Genomic DNA, 18,110 nt, shown 5'->3' with positions numbered 1-18,110 from the left:
AAAATTTCAGAAAAGTCAACAAAGAGTGAATACAATTCCAATTCTTTAACTGAAGCAATCATATGCTGACAACAATACTGCAGGAGAGTTTCATGGTTTATTTTCTATTTTCCAGTTCTTAACGCTTCTTCATTTTCATATTTTAAATCCATTCCTCCTAGAAAGTTGATACAGCCTAAAACTTTTATCCATTTACTTCTGAGTTTAAAAAGTACTTACCATTTGAGATGGAATTTCCATTTTCAGCAGTTATAGCACTAGATAGTGAATTAGATAACTGAATTCCATGGTTATTTGCATTTCTATCTTGAGTCTCGGAAGTAATTTCTGAGGTACTAGGGTCATCCCGACTACTTAGGTTCATGTTAGTTTCAAAACCTAAAATAAATTTTAGAAAACATAATTACTTTCTGATAACATGTACTGAATACACTGAATAAAACGTTTGGAGAAAATAATAAAACATCGAATCAGACATTCATGACATTTAAAATAATAATCTTTAATCAAATTTTTGGCCTATATAATATTCAACAAATTTTGCCACAACACTGTTAAACAAAAGGGAAAGTGTTAAGTGGTACAAATAATTTGTTGCATTCAAACCTATTTATAAAGAATTTTTGATGTCACAGATCAAATAACTTGTCATTATAGTATTGCCTATCATGAGAAAGCAATGAGTTCACGTTTCAGGAGTTTTCTGAATTATTAAATTTAAATAAATTTAGGCAATCTTATAGCTTTGGAAAAAATAAATACTTGAGTGATAAGAAACACTATGGTGCTATTTTCAACATCACTATAAACATTTTTAGTGTCCATATTGGAATACTAAACTTCAATACTCAACTTCTGCATTCTGCACACTAAGATAATTACTTAAATATGTAATGCATGTCCTATATTAAGTGAGAGGTGGGAACACAGAAGCCACTGTCCAAATTCCACTGAAGAGCCTAATGAAGACTTTTAAAAGTGACGTAGTATTAATAAAGCAAAACACAGCAAATGCTTGCTCTTTGGAGCAATATCTAACGGAGGTAGGTTTCCCCATGGTCACTGCATTACCCTTAGGCACACAATCAGAGTTTGCAAATCAGGCACGACTGTCCATCAAGGGGTCAGACATCCCCCCATCATCACCTCTGCCAGGTTTCCTTTCTCAGACTGCACAGGTGCACCTGGGATTGGCTCTTGCTTCCCAAGGAACCTCAAAAAAGCTGCAACCTATTGGAGACTTTTGATTCAGCATCAGGGATATGTATGAGACTGGTTCTTTTCTGTTGGGACACAGTTGATTCTGACTGTCTTAAAGTTAGGCCTTTCTAAAGATTTAGACTAACAAATTATTTGAGGGGCGAACATGCATCATTTGTTTTATTATACTTTAAATATGGCAGAACAGTGTTTTACCACCCCAATCCCAATCACCAGTACTTCCATAGGCAGACATGTTATCCCTATGTTGCTGAAGAAGGAATTAGGGTTACTCAGTCATGCAGCTGGAAAGAGACAGAATGGAACTTTAACGTGTATGTTCTGATTATTATTCAGTCTTTATTTTTCATTAAAAGACAAATTGGATTATGTCTTTTCCATGCTGAAAACTTTTGGATAAACTGCTGTTGGTTACAATCTACAGAAAGAAGGTAGGAAGGAGACAAGGAGGGCAGGAGGGAGGAAGACAGGAAAACAATGGAAGGAAGGAAAAAAGGAAAGAAGGGAGGGAGGGATGGAGGGAGGTGGTAAGGAGGGAAGGAAGAAAGGAAGGAGGGAGGGAGGGAGGGAGGGAGGGAGGGAAGGAAGGAAGGAAGGCAGGCAGGCAGGCAGGCAGGCAGGCAGGCAGGCAGGCAGGGAGGCTTGCTCCAGCTCCTCAGAGCTCATCTCTCAAGGCTGGTCTTGACTTGGTCCCTCCTAACTCCTTCCTTGACATTATCCCCTCTTGCCTCCCAAGACATACCCTCAAATAGCACTACAAGCAATGCATGTTTATCCAAATTCTCCATATTGACTCCTGTTTTCTTGCTTTGGTGCACTCATGCCCTCTCCTGCATCAACCCAGAGTCTTCCTACCCACCAGTCAGGACCTTGGTCAGATCACCCGCAGGGACCTCTCCTTTACAAACACAGAACACAGCCTGCTCTGCCCAGAAAGGAAAGCAGGTCAAGATTCATAAGCAGGAAATGCTGGATAGATGGAATAAAGGCAAAACTATCGGCACTTTGAAAACTAGGCAGAAGAGTTTATATTTAAATGATCCAGTGAGCCACTGTGCCTTCTGACTCCATTATACATAAAAAACAAAGACCTTAAGTCAAGTTAGCATGTACAAGAATGGCAACAAAAGTGAAAGTCAGGTGATCTTAACTGTTTCAGCTCTTGATGATGAGCAATTATTGAATGGGCTGAAACTGAAAGAATACTTATTCAAAGTGGTCAACTCCAGTTTGGCTTTTTTATTTTTTTTTCTTAAGTTTCTGAATGCTAGTAAAACAGGTTCTGTTTTAAAACTGGCTCAAGATGTACTCACCTGCTTTTATGTTTCTTTCACCTATTTTATTTTTGCATTCTTTAATTCAGTTATTTATTGGGTGCCTACTATGTGCAAGATACTCACTGAGCGTGGGAGATACATAATGAATACCACTGCCTGGCACCTGGGAGCTTCTTTCCCAAAAAGGTGATTGGCAATAAACAAGCAGATGCACAAGCAGATAATTAAACATGGTGGACTTAGAGCTGCGTGGAAAACCTAGTAAGTGGAAAACACTGGTGGGCAGCCAGGCAAGGTAGGTGAGGTCCATGAGGTTGCATTTCAGCTCCTGGTTTTAGAAGGGCAACCTCCACACCATGCGTAAATACCCCAAGGCAGGAAAGAGCTCACCATTTTCAAGGAACCCGGTACTAATGAGTCAGGGCCTGGGGAACCACCAGAGAGGAACTGAGCGCAGTGAGGGCTTCCCCAAGGCTTTGAATGAGGACAGTCCTCTTACACCTAGTGGCAATAAGCGCATCCTCTGAGACACTTGCTGACTCTCGGTTTGAATACTTCAGGCTGGCCTCCCTCACAACTGATTTCTTTCTCATTAACTGATGTATTTAAATTATAGCCAAAATTCTCATTTTTGTGATTAAAGTTTAAAAGTATTTCTGTTTTTCAATTGGCAGGTTAAACTGTAGCCAGGATATGTTTTTTGGGTTTTTTTATTTCGTTTCTTGAGACAGTGTCTCTTACTCTGCCACCCAGGCTGGAGTGCAGTGGCACGATCTCGACTCACTGCAACCTCTGCGTCCTGGGATAGTCTCCTGCCTCAGCCTCCAGAGTAGCTGTGATTACAGGTGCATGCCACCATGCCTGGCTCATTTTTGTATTTTTTAGAAGAGAGCAGGTTTCACCATGTTGGTCAGGTTGGTTTCGAACTTCAAGTGATCTGCCTTCCTTGGCCTCCATAGTGCTGGGATTTCAGATATGAGCCACTGTGCTCAGCCACCATGACATTCTTTTAAATGGTCATATAGATTAGGCTTAAATCCTTGAATTATCTGCTAAATTTTAATTTTTTAAATCTTAATTTATAATTACATTTTAATTTTTTAAATCTTAAAAACATTTATCTACTTAAGGCTGGCTCTGGATGGGAATAAAGGAATAGGCCCTTCTTAACGTAAGGTGTAAGAATTAATGGTCAGCATGACACTTCCTCACATTGCTCTTACAATAGTTACCATCACCCGGGTGCATATTAGGTGCCAATTCTGCACTAGATGTGGTGCTTGGTTTAGCTTTGTTCTCATGACAATTCTGAAGAGTTGTCACTATTACGCCTATTTTTGAGATAAGGTCATTGAGGCTTGGGGAGGTTAATCTCCGTGTAAACACTTCACAACTCACGGCATGGCAGCCGGATTCAGACTGAGGCCCAGAGGGCTCAGCAGTCCCCCCACACTCATTCTTTTACTCTTGGTTCCTCTATGTAAAGTTTTCCTTCACTGTTTCATTTGCTGATATAAACGACAGGATATGACAGCTTCTTTCCTGTGACGAGTTAACCACCCAGGCCTCAGTGGTAATGAACTGAAAACTGTAGGCTGCAAAGCTGCACTCTGGCAGCTGCAATAGTGCTGCGACTTCAGTATGACATCCCCACTTTGGGGTTCTCCTCTGCTTGTAGTAGCCAGGGCATTCTACTGAATTATGCATCAGCCTCCGCTCATAAACACCCTTCTCTCAGTTAGATCCAAACACGTGAAAGCAGCCGTGCCCTGACTTGTTAATTTCTAGATTCAACACATTGAGGATCGAATGCAGAAACTCCGGATGGTTGGGTTCTCCTGTAAAGTGGTAGCTTAGCACACAAAATTCCTTGTCAAAAGCACTCCCATTACCCAGCACTTCAGCATTGAGGGAATTACAACAATCAGAAATCAAGAGGACAATGGCATTAAGTCTGAAGAGGTCTTTGTTAAAAGTGCACATACATGATGCATGCTTTCAGGGGAAATTTAGAAATAATACAGTGCAAACAAAGTCATCAAGCCTTTTCATGCCTTCAAGCAGTGGCTAGCAGAGTTCTGAGAATGAAGAAAAGTCACATCAAAAGAAAATATTTGAAACTCTCAGTGAATTTAGGGAAACAATAGGGAAGTGAATACTGTAAATCCTGTATAATATTTAAAGGTGTGTCTGAGACATTTTTGTGCCTCTGCATCTGGTGAAGTAAGGGGTTGTGTAGTTCAGTGACATCCTGTGGTTGGGTCCATGGTAACACGGGTTGGTTTGGATACCTGTAGTGTTTTCTTTTAGTCTATTAACAAGACTTCTCTGTGATCTCGGGCTTGGTGCTGTTTTTACAGGTACAAGAGAATTGAATCACATCAGGATCTGACTCAAAAATAAAGTCTTGGCCTTCGCATTAGGATATGACTATTAACTACAAGTATGCAGTGTAGGTGCATTTATGTTGAATTTTAATCTAGTGAGAGCAAATCTCTAAATGTTAATACAAAAAATTTGGTTGTCTTGTGCTGGTTTTTATATAACTGAAATATCCCAGTCAATGTGATTCTGTTGTAAACTGTGGCTCTTGATAGGAGGGGCTTTCCGACCCCCAGGGGACATTCAGCAATGTCTGGAGACATTTTTAGTTGTCACAACTGGGCGAGGGGTGTGCTCCTGGCGTCTGGTAAGCAGAGGCCAGAAATGCTGCAAAACATCCTGTCGTGTACAGGATAGTCCCCCAGCCTAGAATTATAGTATCCAGCTCAGAATGTCAACTCTGCTGAGGCCGAGAAACCTTGCTTTAAACGTAAGTCGGATCATGTCATTTCCAACTGCAGCCTCTCTGCTGGTTTCTGAGTTGATTCACATTGAGATCCAAAGGCTTCCTGAGGCTGAGAGGACCTTGCATGCCCCGGCTCCTGTTGGCCTTGGGCCCCCGCCCCTCTTACACGCCTTAGGCCTTGGCCTCGGTCTTGCCTTCCCAGCCCTGTCAGCCTCCCGGTCTCTCTCTCCTTCTCCAGCATCTAGCAGGGCATGGCAGCTGCACTGTGTTCAGGCCTTCTGGATGACCTTCTGAAAAACAGCACCTGTCTCCCTCGCCAGGTCAGTTCCTGTTCCCACTCCTTGCTTTAGTTCCCTACACAGTCCTTCTCCCTGCATGGCACAGAACAGCCGAATTGTTTGTTTTCTGTCTCCTTCCTCTGGAATGTGGGCAAATACAATGTGCAATGTATTTTCAGCGCCTAGAATACAGCATGGCACACAGATGGTGATCAATTAATATTTGTTGAAAAAGAAAAAAGGTGAATGAACAATAAATTAGTTTTAACAATGTTGCTATAGCAATTTTCTTTCTGAAAGGAGCTACACTTTCTGTACCTGTAAAATAGCTTGCACATTTACTAAAGGAAAATTTTATGCAAATCAATACAGTAAAGCCATGCACCACAATGATCATTCCTCCCCATTCACACAAGATTGACAGTTTATGGAAGCACTTTCAGTGTTAATCTACCTTTGAGTGCTGATCTTTACTTATTTAAAATTGTAAGATAAGGAAAATATCTCATTGCATGAGGTGAATATTTTCTTTTATGCAGTGGCGTGGAGCTGTTTGTTTTCTATCTAAGCTTGTTAACTTATGAGAGAAAAGACCTATGGTTGTTTAAAGTTGATTCCTGACCCATGGTTTGAGAATTCAAAGACACAAGGTCCATACATAGTTTTGTAAAATCGTACTTTACATTGCTTTACAATCTGTACTATCAGGAGATAAAAATCAATTTGATAAATGTTGGCATGCTTTGACTGTGCTGAGTGTGACTCTGGAATCCCGGTGACTAGAGTGGGCACAGTGGGTTGACCCGTAGTTAAGTGAGGGGGCTTCCATGCACCCCTCTCTTCCCCAGGCCCCTTCCAAGGCCCAGGGAGGGACTCAAGCAATGTGCAGACAGTTAACATTTGTAATACTTTGTAAATGCATACTTTGATTTATTTTCTCATTTTGAATAAATGTCCACTTAACTCTCTACATGTTCATTTTTCATCTTTATTATTATTTTTTAAAGAAGCTCATGTCTCCCCAATTGTATATGCTTCAATCTCTGGACAAAAACCAAAATGGGTCTCAGGCATAGAGCCTCTAGCCATAATCCACATGATGAAATCTTTACCCTTGAGTAATTCATAGGCTGGCAGGAGAAATACGTGTGAGGTCACTGGATGAGAATACAAAGGCAATGTCACCTCTGGCTCACCTTGGAAATGTTTTATGGGAAAAGCATAACTCCTCATACAGTAACAAGACTGTTTTATAAGTTTGCCCTGATAGAAGAGGCATGAATAAGTTAACATCAGGGATGTGTCTGGGAGAGGAGACACAGGAAGGATTTTGTGGAAGGAGGGGAAGGTAGGATGGAGGGTGAGAAGAGGAACTTTTCTTAAGGAAGAATGCAAAAATTCTGCAGGAGTGGAGAGAGATTTCTTACTGGGGAGAGAGAAATGTCCTTGAATAATTCTGGGAGAGCTGGAGAGACAGAGAGCATAATGGGGGTTGAGATGAGTCCTTGCTCCAAACCAAGAGTGACAAGAAACCTGGCAGAACGGACAGTGTGTGGTTCACCCCTGGGAAGGCCAACAGATGCTCTTGAGTGCAGTGGCCACTCTGGGGAACATGAGAACTGAACAAAGAAGAAAGGAAGAGAGGTGGGCCACGAGCAAACTACATTCCTCCCCCAAGCTAGGGAGTTCCTCATAGATTCAACAGGTATTCACGTCCTACAAGGTCCAAACCTGGTGCTAAGATTTACTTTAGAACTTAAAGAAATATTCGCCTGAAAGAAACAATCCATTGAGTGCTTACATTTTAGAAGGGCTATGGGGCACAACAGATGACAAGAATTTATGACAACTGGCTGAGTGCAAGAAGAAAAGGCACTATCTGAGGGGTATAGAAGACTGAATAATCTGGAAGCATCACTGTGGGACTCGCATCCTGCTTGGCTGAGCTAATTTTGATGGTTGTATTCATTTGTTAAAGCCTTTGACACTTATAATGCCAACCCATGTGACAGGGACATCCAGGGTGCATTCCAAGGGGTGCTTTTTCCCAGGGCTTCTCCGTAGTGACTCAGCTCTAAGGGGACTGCCTTCAAGGTGCTTTGGCATGTGTTAAGGTTGCAAAGGGCCAGAGGCTGGGATGGGAGCTCGGCAAAATGCTCTAGGAATTCTTAGAAGAGGTCAGAGTGGGCTGGAGCAGCCAGGTGAACCTTTGTTGTGTAGGCAGGAGGAAGAAGCAGTGGATTTTGGGTTGCAGACGGAATGTGGAGAGGGGGAGGGAAAAAGAAGGGAAAGCTGCAGAGGCAGAGGCAGAGCTGACTGCACTCCTGAGGGAGAGGAGGCTGGCTCTGCCCACACCTCCTCACCGGGAAGCGGGAGCAGAGAGCTTTGGAGTCTATGAGCATCACAGGAGTGGGTTCCAGCAAGTATTTTGAGCAAGGGCATGCTGTGAACAAGAAGGTGTTGTTTTTGTTTGTTTTTTTTGGTTTGTTTGTTTTTTGTTTTTTTGTAAATACTAATCTAGCAAAGACAGTATACAGCTGAATGGGCCTTGAGGAGAGATTAGAAATAGAAAGAGAGTCAGGGGAGAGGCTGGGGAAGCAGAGGAAGGAGTGGGGAGGCAGGAAGAAGCTGAGTTCAATCCCTCTGAGAGGGAGAACTGGGACCTGATGGGGACCGCAGCTGGGGTGTGGTTCAGAGCAGCAGCTCCCACCTGAAGAGCAGGGTGCATCCGGGGTTGTACTTGTTGACTTTGAAGTGACAGCCACAGGCCTGAGGATTAAATTGAGTGGCAATTTTTTGAAGAAAAGCATTTATTAGGACTGAATAAGGAAACAGCCAGGAGAGACTTAAAAAACTTTCAGGAAGGAGAAATTTTCTAGGAAGAGACACTCTTGAGTGTGAGGAGGCAGCAGAAGGGGATGCCCAGGTGACTGCTGTGCAGGAGGGCAGATGTGGGCTTGCAGGCGGGGCTGCAGGCCGGGAGCCTTGGCAGAGGTCAGGACTGTGTGGAGCGGAGGGCCGCTGACAGCATCAGCGCAGGGTAAAGGCCATGAAGCAGGGGAGAGAAAGGAGCCATGGAATGTTTCCCCAACAAGATGCTGAAAACACCGTTTTTCTCTTAGGTACCTGTGCTAGAGATCAAATTAGAGTGTATTTTGGAATCCTGTGAGATGGGATCCGGGTTTCAGTAATGCAGGAGAAAAACAAACTATAGCTGTTTGGCTGACTTAATACTGAGAGTGCTATGTAAGGCATAAAAAATGTGAAAATACATTTTAAACTCATTACTCATACTGGCTATAACTCATTCTGAAACTCTATAGGAAAATTCCTCTTCAGAAAGGCTATTGCATGAAGGGAATGTGCTTGTTTTTTCCTACTTGGCATTAAGGAAAAGTACAAATGCAGAGAGAGGTGCCTGGCAGGCTCCCACCACTTCTCAAGTTCTCGTTTGTAAAATTTAGAAGTCGCAGCTCGACAGCACTCGCAGATACACATAGATAGTGCGTAATTAAATTTGGATACAAGCACTTCGACCTGAAATTGGCGTCTAGCTTGTGTTAAACCAAATCTAGTTTGTGTTACACAGGGCAACTCCTTTTAAATCTCTAAAATACAGACATGAGGAAGAAATGCAAACAGGGCTTTGACACCCCTCTCAAATAGACCTGCATTCTGCTTTATAAGCTTCTAGGAAGGGATTTGTTTTCTTCTACATAATGTATTTTTTCTTTTACACGATAGAATTTTCTTTCCTTTCCATGATAGCATAATCCAAACATTTGTGTTATTGCCTTTCAGAAAGACGAATTTCAGATGTAAAGAACCACAGAAGCTAATCTGAAACTCAAGAAGAGAGGGTTCATGTGGAGATGGGTGGATGTGAGGAGAGTGGAGACTGTTAAAGGGGAAATGTGTTAAATTCATGGAGGTGACACACCGCAATTATGTATGTTTTGAACAGCACAATTCGAATTGCCTTTTGAAAACGTGGTCCAGATTTTATCATCCCTTTGTGAACGCTTGCAGAAATATATCAAGAGAGGGCGTCTGAGTCTAGTGGTGATGGAGATCTGGGAAGAGAACTGGGTTCCCAGGCAGTTACTCTTGTGACACAGCTGTTACCCACGGTATGTGGACAGGTTATATTTCTATAAACATTGATTACTCAAGAAACAGAAAAATATATCACTGCAGACCTTGGAAGGGACGCGTGGGCTGAGAAACTGGATTTGCCTGGCCCTCTACTGACCTTAAATGTCTCGGGCTGGGCTCCCGGCATTCCTTCCTACTTGTTAATAACCCCTTATGAAATCACCACCCTGGAGTAGATCGAAATTCCTCTTGAACTTATGTTTTAAGCATTCTTCTGTGGTAGCGAGTGGCGCAAATACTTATCCTCCAGGTTAAGCAGGGAGGAAAGGAAATGTCTGCTCTTCCTTCACTCCTAACTCTTGTCACCCACCCCCCTGCCAAGTCGAAGGAGATGGTTTGTGCTAGAAAACACCAACTGAAGTAGGAAACAGAGCGATGTCTTCAACAACATATGTGCTGAGCAAGGGAAGAATGCATTGATAGTAAAGCTAAAAAATGACTGTCAGTATAAATAAGGTTTTCAGTACCCAAAAATGCACAGAAAATTAAGTTGTGCCAATTTCCTTTTAAATTTAACTAACTGAATCCTTTTTTGCCCATTTATTCTGTCCCTGCCATAAAGGGGAAAAAATCACTTCAATCCTTTTCCTTTTCTTGTACTGGGGTAGCTTTTTTTTTTTTTTTTTTTAAATACATAATTAGCCGAGTATGCAACATCTAAACAACAAGCCTGCCTGGCCCAGAGCCCCATTCCTCACGCATACTTTTATAGGTCATGAGGTTATTTATATTGCTGTTATTTTTACATTTCCTCAATGCCAGGTGGTAATGTAAATCCAGGAGTCCTGGGCCACGATGTGTGGCCAAGTACGCAGTCGGTGTCAGCAACATATGCTTTCCTGGAGGGAAATGGTTCCGCCTCACTTTCCCCAGAAGGCAAAGGTGAGAAGATAACGTCCCTGCTCTTCTGTTGGGAGTGTTTCATGTTAGTGACACCTACAGCCTGGATGGTAAACTAGTGGTGCCTGTCATCCGCTATAAAAGAAACAGCAAAAATTAAAGAAAACAGAAAGAAAGAAAAAGAAAAATTATAGCAGTGGTGGATGTGAGGTCTTTTCAAATCCCTTTCTCAGAACTCATTACAAATTTACCCATCTAAAGCACTTAATAACAAAAAAGACACAAACCAGGGCCAATTGGAACAAGCTTCAGCTATCGACCTTGAGCATTTTGCTGTGTCAACACTTCACCAAGGAGAAATGTGGCAGGCCTGGGCCAGGCCACCCAAGGGTGTGGGATGGACGTGGGGACCTTGAGAGCTCAGGGCAGCAGCCCTGCACCAGCTGGCATCAAGACATTTCCATATTTTAATAAGAGTGTGGCAGCGCCTGTGGACACCAGCTGAAGCACAGCCCACCTGCCCACACTTGCTGGCTCCCAGCCAGGAGCTCTGAGGCCTTGAAAAATAAATTTAAAATATCTATGGAGATTCAAATTATTCTTGAAATTCTGGAAGAGCCACATGGACTGCGTCTTTGATAGCGGTTAATGGTTATATCTCTTCCTGGTGGTAGATTGGCTGGAGTGACTAATTCTTTATGTGCTCACGTGACCCAGTTTCCCTTGATGGGCCACAGGGCAAGTGCCAGTCACTCAGGACACTCAGGAAGGACAAATGCCTGGGACGCAGTAGAGAAAGGCTGAGCCTGAGCTTCCAGTGGACTCACTCTTCACTGGGGACCACAGGAAGACACCATGAGGTGGTCAGACAGGTCGGTGGTGGGGTTTCCCTTCTCCTAGCTCTTCATTTCTTAAGTAATTAATGAACCCAGATTGATCACTCTTTTTTTATTATTATTTTTAGTTTTTTTGAGACACAGTCTCTCTCTGTCGCCCAGGTTGGAGTGCAGTGGCGCGATCTCGGCTCACTGCAACCTCTGCCTCCTGGGTTGAAGTGATTCTCCTGCCTTAGCCTCCCAAGTAGCTGGGACTACAGGTGCCCGCCACCATGCCTGGCTAATTTTTGTATTTTTAGCAGAGATGGGGTTTCACCCTGTTGGCCAGGCTGATCACCTGACCTCAGGTGATCTGCCTATTTCAGCCTCCCAAAGTGCTGAGATTATAGGCGTGAGCCACCTCGCCCAGCCAGATTAATCATTTCTAAAGTATACAGGTTCACATGCAAATGAACATAGAAATAGCAAGAAAAAAATCTATCCTTTATCTGTATCTATACCTCTATAGCTATTCTGATACAGTTACTCCAAAACATAATTTGATCACGCCCTTTTAAAAATCCTTTTAATGTGCAGGATAAGGCACACAGTGGCTTCCAGCATGCGAATGGACATCCTGCTCTTGTTCTGGTATTTTCTCTTTGCAGATTTTGTTTCCTGTTTGTCCGTATAAATCCTCCCCTCTAGACCAGTGTTTCAGAGGACATATTTGTGGGCTGAGAAATCAATGTAGTGGGTCATGACACACATTTTAAAATGAAAGAGAATAGAATACTACGAGTAAAAATGCAGTGTTTAACAAGCATCATGGCTAAGTAGTATCTTGTGAACCCCGAGTAATGTCTCTATGTAAAACGTGCTTTTAGCTCCTTGGATGCGTTGGAGTTTTCAAGTTTCCCTGCCATGGTTTGCTTAAGAGAGAGCCCACATTTCATTTTAAAAATCCATACAATTCCATGCAATGTCTGGCACCAAATAGATTCCTTGGAATAAATGAATGAAGTGTGCCCTTCGTATTTCATGATTTTTCCAAACCTTTTTGAAAATTTGAAGCAAATTGCAAATAGTAATAGGAAATCCTACTGCTAGTTTTACCATTTTGCCTGAAGTTAACCTCTGATATTTTGTAGCCTAAAAAGAACTACATATCTTGAGGTATGCCATAGGGTAATTTTCTCACCTGAGAAAAGGAACATTGGTTTCTAAAGCCATTGCAGAGGGTTCCGAAGACATGCTCAGTCCCCACGGAAATGCAAATGCATTCCGATTAGCCGCGGTGCCACATCACTGGGTGTTTTAATGATCATCAGATTAAAAGACATTTTATGATCCCACATCTCCAGATAGAAAGCACAGAGCCTCTTTCTTGTGTCACTGTCCCCAGCCTCTAAATTAGAGATAATTTCAAGCCTGGGTAAGTGAATGGTGGCGACCCTCCACCAAGCTGCAACTACATCAGTGAAATTAATGTTCACAATGAGAGTTTTACTGTCTGGTATGACATGTAAGTGATTCAGACAAATCTCTAGTTGTGCTAATGTTTATGTGGTGCAAATAGGGTGTGATTAGAAGGAACTAGACCACCACCAAGAGTGTGCTCCTGTCTCCGAAATCAAGGTCCTATAGCTTCTCTTAAGGACTGAAATAGTCACTCGGAAGGCAATTTAGTGATTAAAAATCTAAGAGGACTTTGTTACAAAGGGGACTTTATTACTAGTAATATATACAAAGGTAGTTAACTACCAAGAGACAGAGTCAATAAAATTCTCATAAAAAATTTTAAAAAGTATACTATTTTGACTTATAGGATCCGCTGCTGGGCACTGGTTATTTACCTAAGAAAGGATCTGTGAACTGGCAGAAGTATGATGAAGGTCACCTACTTTAAGTTGGTTGTTTGCACTCCTGTATGCCCCCTCCATCCTGCTGTTAAAACCAGTTGGACCCCCTCCAGCCGGTCATCTCACCTGAGAGCTGAATGACCGTCACCAAATGCAACATCACCAAATGGATGTGACCTCAGCAAGTAACTTCACAGCTGCGAGCTTTTGTTTGCTTTTGAGTGACATGGAAAAGCCTGTATGGCCAAAGTTTTTACTCATTGCTTTGCCTAAGTCTTCTCATTTCACGTACTTCTTCTCAGTTTATCCAGCTTTTCACATAAAAAGCAAATAATAAAGCCAAAATCCAAAATGTACATATTTTTCAGGGACACAGTGATGTACCAATTGTGCATATATCAGTTCTTCCTTGCTTTAAAATGGAGATTTCTTTCAAAGGGTTATGTTTGACTATGAGTCCGAGTTTTCAGTATGAGGAAGCTCTTTTGTGGGCTTTTAGGACTTTGGGTAATGCACAAATTCTCAGGTGTCTCATGCAGTCAGTGTTCTGTATATCAGTGTAAGTCTCGGATCTAGTTCATGTCTGACCTCGTTTGGGCTCTGCATAGTTTAGAACTTAGTCATTTGCATGGGGGAGAGAAATGAATCATATTGTTTACTGTCTTATTATAATTAGCGTGTTATTAAATTTGCAAATGGCCACTAATTGCCCATGTACAGGGTCTAAGTATGAAAACTGAAGATTTCAAGGAGAAACCAGGGTGGAGTCGGTAACGGCCCGAGAAGCTCTGCACAGAGTACATGGTGGACGACTGTGTTGACTCATTGAATAAAGGACTGGGTGAAATGATATTGAATATAGCTCACTCACGATGGCGTGAAATTTTCTAGGCTAATCTGGGGATTAATCATAAAAATGACTCAAGTCAGGCATAAAGAGCCTAAACACCGGTAGGTAATTAGGAAATAGGTTTTTCTCTTCCAATACTCTTCAGGAGAGAGAGAGCAGGGCACCTGCCCAGTCTCTCTTTAGAACAATATTCCATGCACCATGTTGTTTCTAAGCATTTCTTCACAAAAGGAAGAAAACCCCAGGATATTGTATTATGTGGCAATAATGAGATGCAGATAGTCAGGAAGGTCTTTATTAACTTGCTTAAGGAGAGCTGCTGAGTGGCTTAGAGGATAAAGGGCTGGATTTCTCTTTAGAGCCCCCAGTGGGAGTTTAATTTGCAATCCAGTGTAGAGACACAATACACAATAGCTGCTTGCTTTAACGGGTTGATAGTATGAAAAATATTTACTGGTTATGAAAGATAATCCACTTCTGAGAAGACTGCCTTATTTTCAGAATTTCAGGTACAATAGATCCTTTCCCCACTGACGGTGCATTATAGAGCATCCCGGTTGCAAAGACTTCTTTGCTGCATTTGGCTCATCTAAAAAATGATAAACTCTTTATGCTAGATACGTATCTCTAGTCTGACTGACACGCTAGCTGCTGCAGATTTACAGCTAATATGTTAAGGTAATTTCTCAGGATAGTTCATGCAATTCAAAGGGTACCTTTTTGATCAGATTGATCTAAATATTTAATAGTTATAACCTTCTGCTTGGTTTTGCTCCTTGGTTTCAAAGAATAATGAAGTGGCATGACCTAGCGGGGACAGCACAGTCACGAGAGCAGTCCGCTTTATATTCTCCCAACAAATATTTATTGAGGGGCTGTGAATATAGCCCTGGCATTACTCAGCCATATTTCTCACTTTGCCGTTACCGACGTCGGTTTCTGCATTCACACAATTGAGAAAGGAGTGAATTTTTGCCTTTTTAAAGAAAGTTGCTGTAGAGACAGACGATGAGGGCTTTTTGATTGTCTGTCTTTCCCCTGTTCCAATCGTGATGGCTATTGAGAATCACTGCTGATCATCTGTCCGTACAGTTCTTACCGGGGTTCCTGGTGCTAGGTGAGGGCCCACCACCTATTTAATTTGTGGCGAGTCTGGGGCAGGCATCCGACACCCCACTTAGAAGTTGAAGCCCACATGCCCAGCAAGTCATATGTGTCCTACAAAAAATATGCTCGGCCACTCTGCAAGTGAGGGTGGATTTCTTTTCAGTAATCAGGAACTCAGTCCCAAGCAAAACTTGAAAGAGGCCAAGAAAAAGGGAAATGGAAAGTGAGGAGACATGAGTTCTGGATGTGAGGAATAATCCTAGTCTATCACGTGTGCTGTGGATCCCTGGTACTACGGAAGACACTTTATGGCAGGTGGGTAGAAAGGATTTTCCAGGAAAGGGGAGAAAAAGAGGAGGAGGAGGCAGGGGGCACAGGAAGAACATGCTCTGTTTCAAAAGTGGCATCTGGCGGGACAATGACAATGGGCAAAACAGTTTTATCTGTCCACCTCCCACATGTTTTCCTGGCAATAAGTTTGTGTTTAACTTCAGAGGGGAATTCCTTTCTCAAACACAGACTCTGTATCATTATTTTAATTTTATTGTTTTCAGAGACTATGAAGGACATAATAGAAAGAATCCAGGGTTTGGAGAAAGGAGAGGTGTTTGATTCCTGACTTTGAGACTGATTAGTTTTTGTGATTATGAGACAATCACTTAATCCCTCAAAGTCTCAGATTGCTCATTAATAAATAGGGATGGTAACGCCTGCTTCACCCACCTCACCGAGATGTAAGGGTCCGGGGGAGAAAGGAGATGTCAATATGCTTGGTCAACAGGAGATAACCACTTACAAAAAGCTGTTTATATTATGACCAGAATGCCATTAACATGTCACAGTGTATATCTGAGTATTTCTCACTATACATATGTACCTAGAAGCACTGTTTTTGTTCATTTTCTTCCTCTGGTTCTTTGCACTTTGGAGGAAAGATGCTAAGAGTTAATGCTGAATTCCTGTGTGACGGAAGAGAACCAATGGAGATAATTCAGAGCCTTGTCATCAAGCTAACAAGGAGCTTCCAAGTACAAAGCTTATCCTGCTCTGATTCCATGCAAGGGCAGTCATTTTCTCCTCCTTCTTCCTCAAAATTCATGGTAATATTCTAAAGGAATGACACACCCTGAAGTTTCATGTCTCACCCTATATTCATCCATCAGCCTGCAGCGTCTATTACCCTGACTTCTGCACCTAGAGAGCTCTATCCGCCTGTCATCCACTTCTAGCATTCCTCCTGCCCTTCTGCCAGCTCTGGTTGCAAGGCCCTCAGATTCTCTCAGGCATTTACCTCCTTCTTCTTCTGGCTGCAGAAAGTGCTGTGAGTGCACATCTCAAAAAAAAAAGTGAGAGGCTCCTCACTTTTCCCACGTCACTGACATTTTGGGAGGATCCGATGAAGCTTATGAAGCCTCTGCCCAAACAAGTGCACGTACACCATGGGGCTCATGGGCCACTTGGAGCTCAACTATGAATCCACGAGTGGTTTATGGCCCTCTGGTTAGAAATTCTCTCCTCTTTGGAATTTCTTTCACTGAAAGTAGATGCACCTTCTGTCTCTGATGTGGTCTGTGAGAGGGCAGAGGCAATGCCAGATTTGTTTATCAGTGTTTTGGATTTCCAGTGGCAATCCCTGTGCTTACATTAAGCTTATTGGATGACAGTAAGGGAATTAACTCCACAAGTTAATACAAGTCTGGTTTATAGGCCTCCTGCTTGCACAATTTCCCTGTAAGAATTATTGGGCATTTATACAGAGAAAGTGTTATAAGTTAGGAGAAAAATGTCACAAACATTCACAACAAATCGTTAGACATTAAAAATATATATATTTCTAATTAATATAGGGAAGAAAGAGCTTTGTGCTCTCAACATAGATAAATTGGGTTACTGATACATATATTAACATTGAAAGTTAATTTCAAAGTGTAGATGAACACAGTATTATTTCTATTAGACATTTAGGGAATTAAAAACAATGAAATATATAGCTGCAAGTCTCAGGCACAGGCACTCTTGACTACTGCAGAGAGGCAAAGAAATTAGAAAAAAAAATCCTTTTCTTCCAAAGAGACATATTCCCTTCTTGTCAAGCCCAGGTTTATTAACATGGCAAGGGAAGAAACTTCACACAGCTCCTCCTTGCTTACTGTCCATTTAGTGATAAATGGAGACCCCCCTTCTCTGGGGATGTTAATCTGGTTTCCCCAAAGGACTTACTCATTTGGAAAATGAGGAAGATTTTACATTGATTTAAAATGGTTCTGGAATGCAGAGGAGCGCCTCACTTTGTATGAGACAAGAATTCAGACAGTCACAGATCATCAGGAGAAGAGCATATCAGTAAACCATCTTCCACACTTTTTCTAATTTCATGAGCACTCCCGCCCCCAACTCCCCACACTCAAATAAATCACCATGGGGAGAAATCATCAAGGGGAGTGAAAAAGATTTAACTGCTTCAGACAGGATAAAACACTACAAGACCTGCACATAGGCAAGAAGCCTAGGGGATGCTAAGCTCTGCATCCCATTATGGGATGTCAAGATTTGCATAAGGCAGACTAATGCCTCATACTTCAGTCTCGTTTCAATGTGTCAGAGATTAAATGATGATAATGTTGCAACTTCTGTTGCAGACATCAGGAGCAGAGAATAGCAATTTGCAAACACCGTCCTGGAGCACATCCCAGGTTTCCGTGAGTAATTCAGGGGCATTTGAGTCATTCTAAAGCATCCTGCGTCTTGTCGCTAAACAATGAATGGGTAACTGTACTTGATGTGGCATAGAAGCATCTGAAACCCATACGATATTGACTTAGGATGTAATTGTGTGTCTTTGAATTTTGATCTTTCACAGTTAGTTCTACCTGATATAAAATTTAAAATCTTTTTTTTTTTTTTTTTTTTTTTTTTT

The 18,110-nt window shown here is 42.1% G+C and overlaps 1 protein-coding gene across 1 annotated transcript in view; it reads right to left on the bottom strand.

Annotated features, from left to right (window-relative positions):
* Window positions 1–18,110, bottom strand: part of MYO16 (myosin XVI) — a 638,577-nt gene that overhangs the window by 44,931 nt on the left and 575,536 nt on the right. Inside the window, 1 exon segment of the mRNA XM_017868179.1 lies at window positions 220–378. Coding sequence (XP_017723668.1) covers window positions 220–378 — 159 coding nt within the window.

Source organism: Rhinopithecus bieti, unplaced genomic scaffold, assembly GCF_001698545.2.
Source record: "Rhinopithecus bieti isolate Rb0 unplaced genomic scaffold, ASM169854v2 scaffold_3734, whole genome shotgun sequence".
Taxonomy (NCBI): Eukaryota; Metazoa; Chordata; class Mammalia; order Primates; family Cercopithecidae; genus Rhinopithecus; species Rhinopithecus bieti.
The sequence above is the reverse complement of the archived record's forward strand: the minus strand, read 5'-3'. Positions and strand labels throughout refer to the sequence as shown.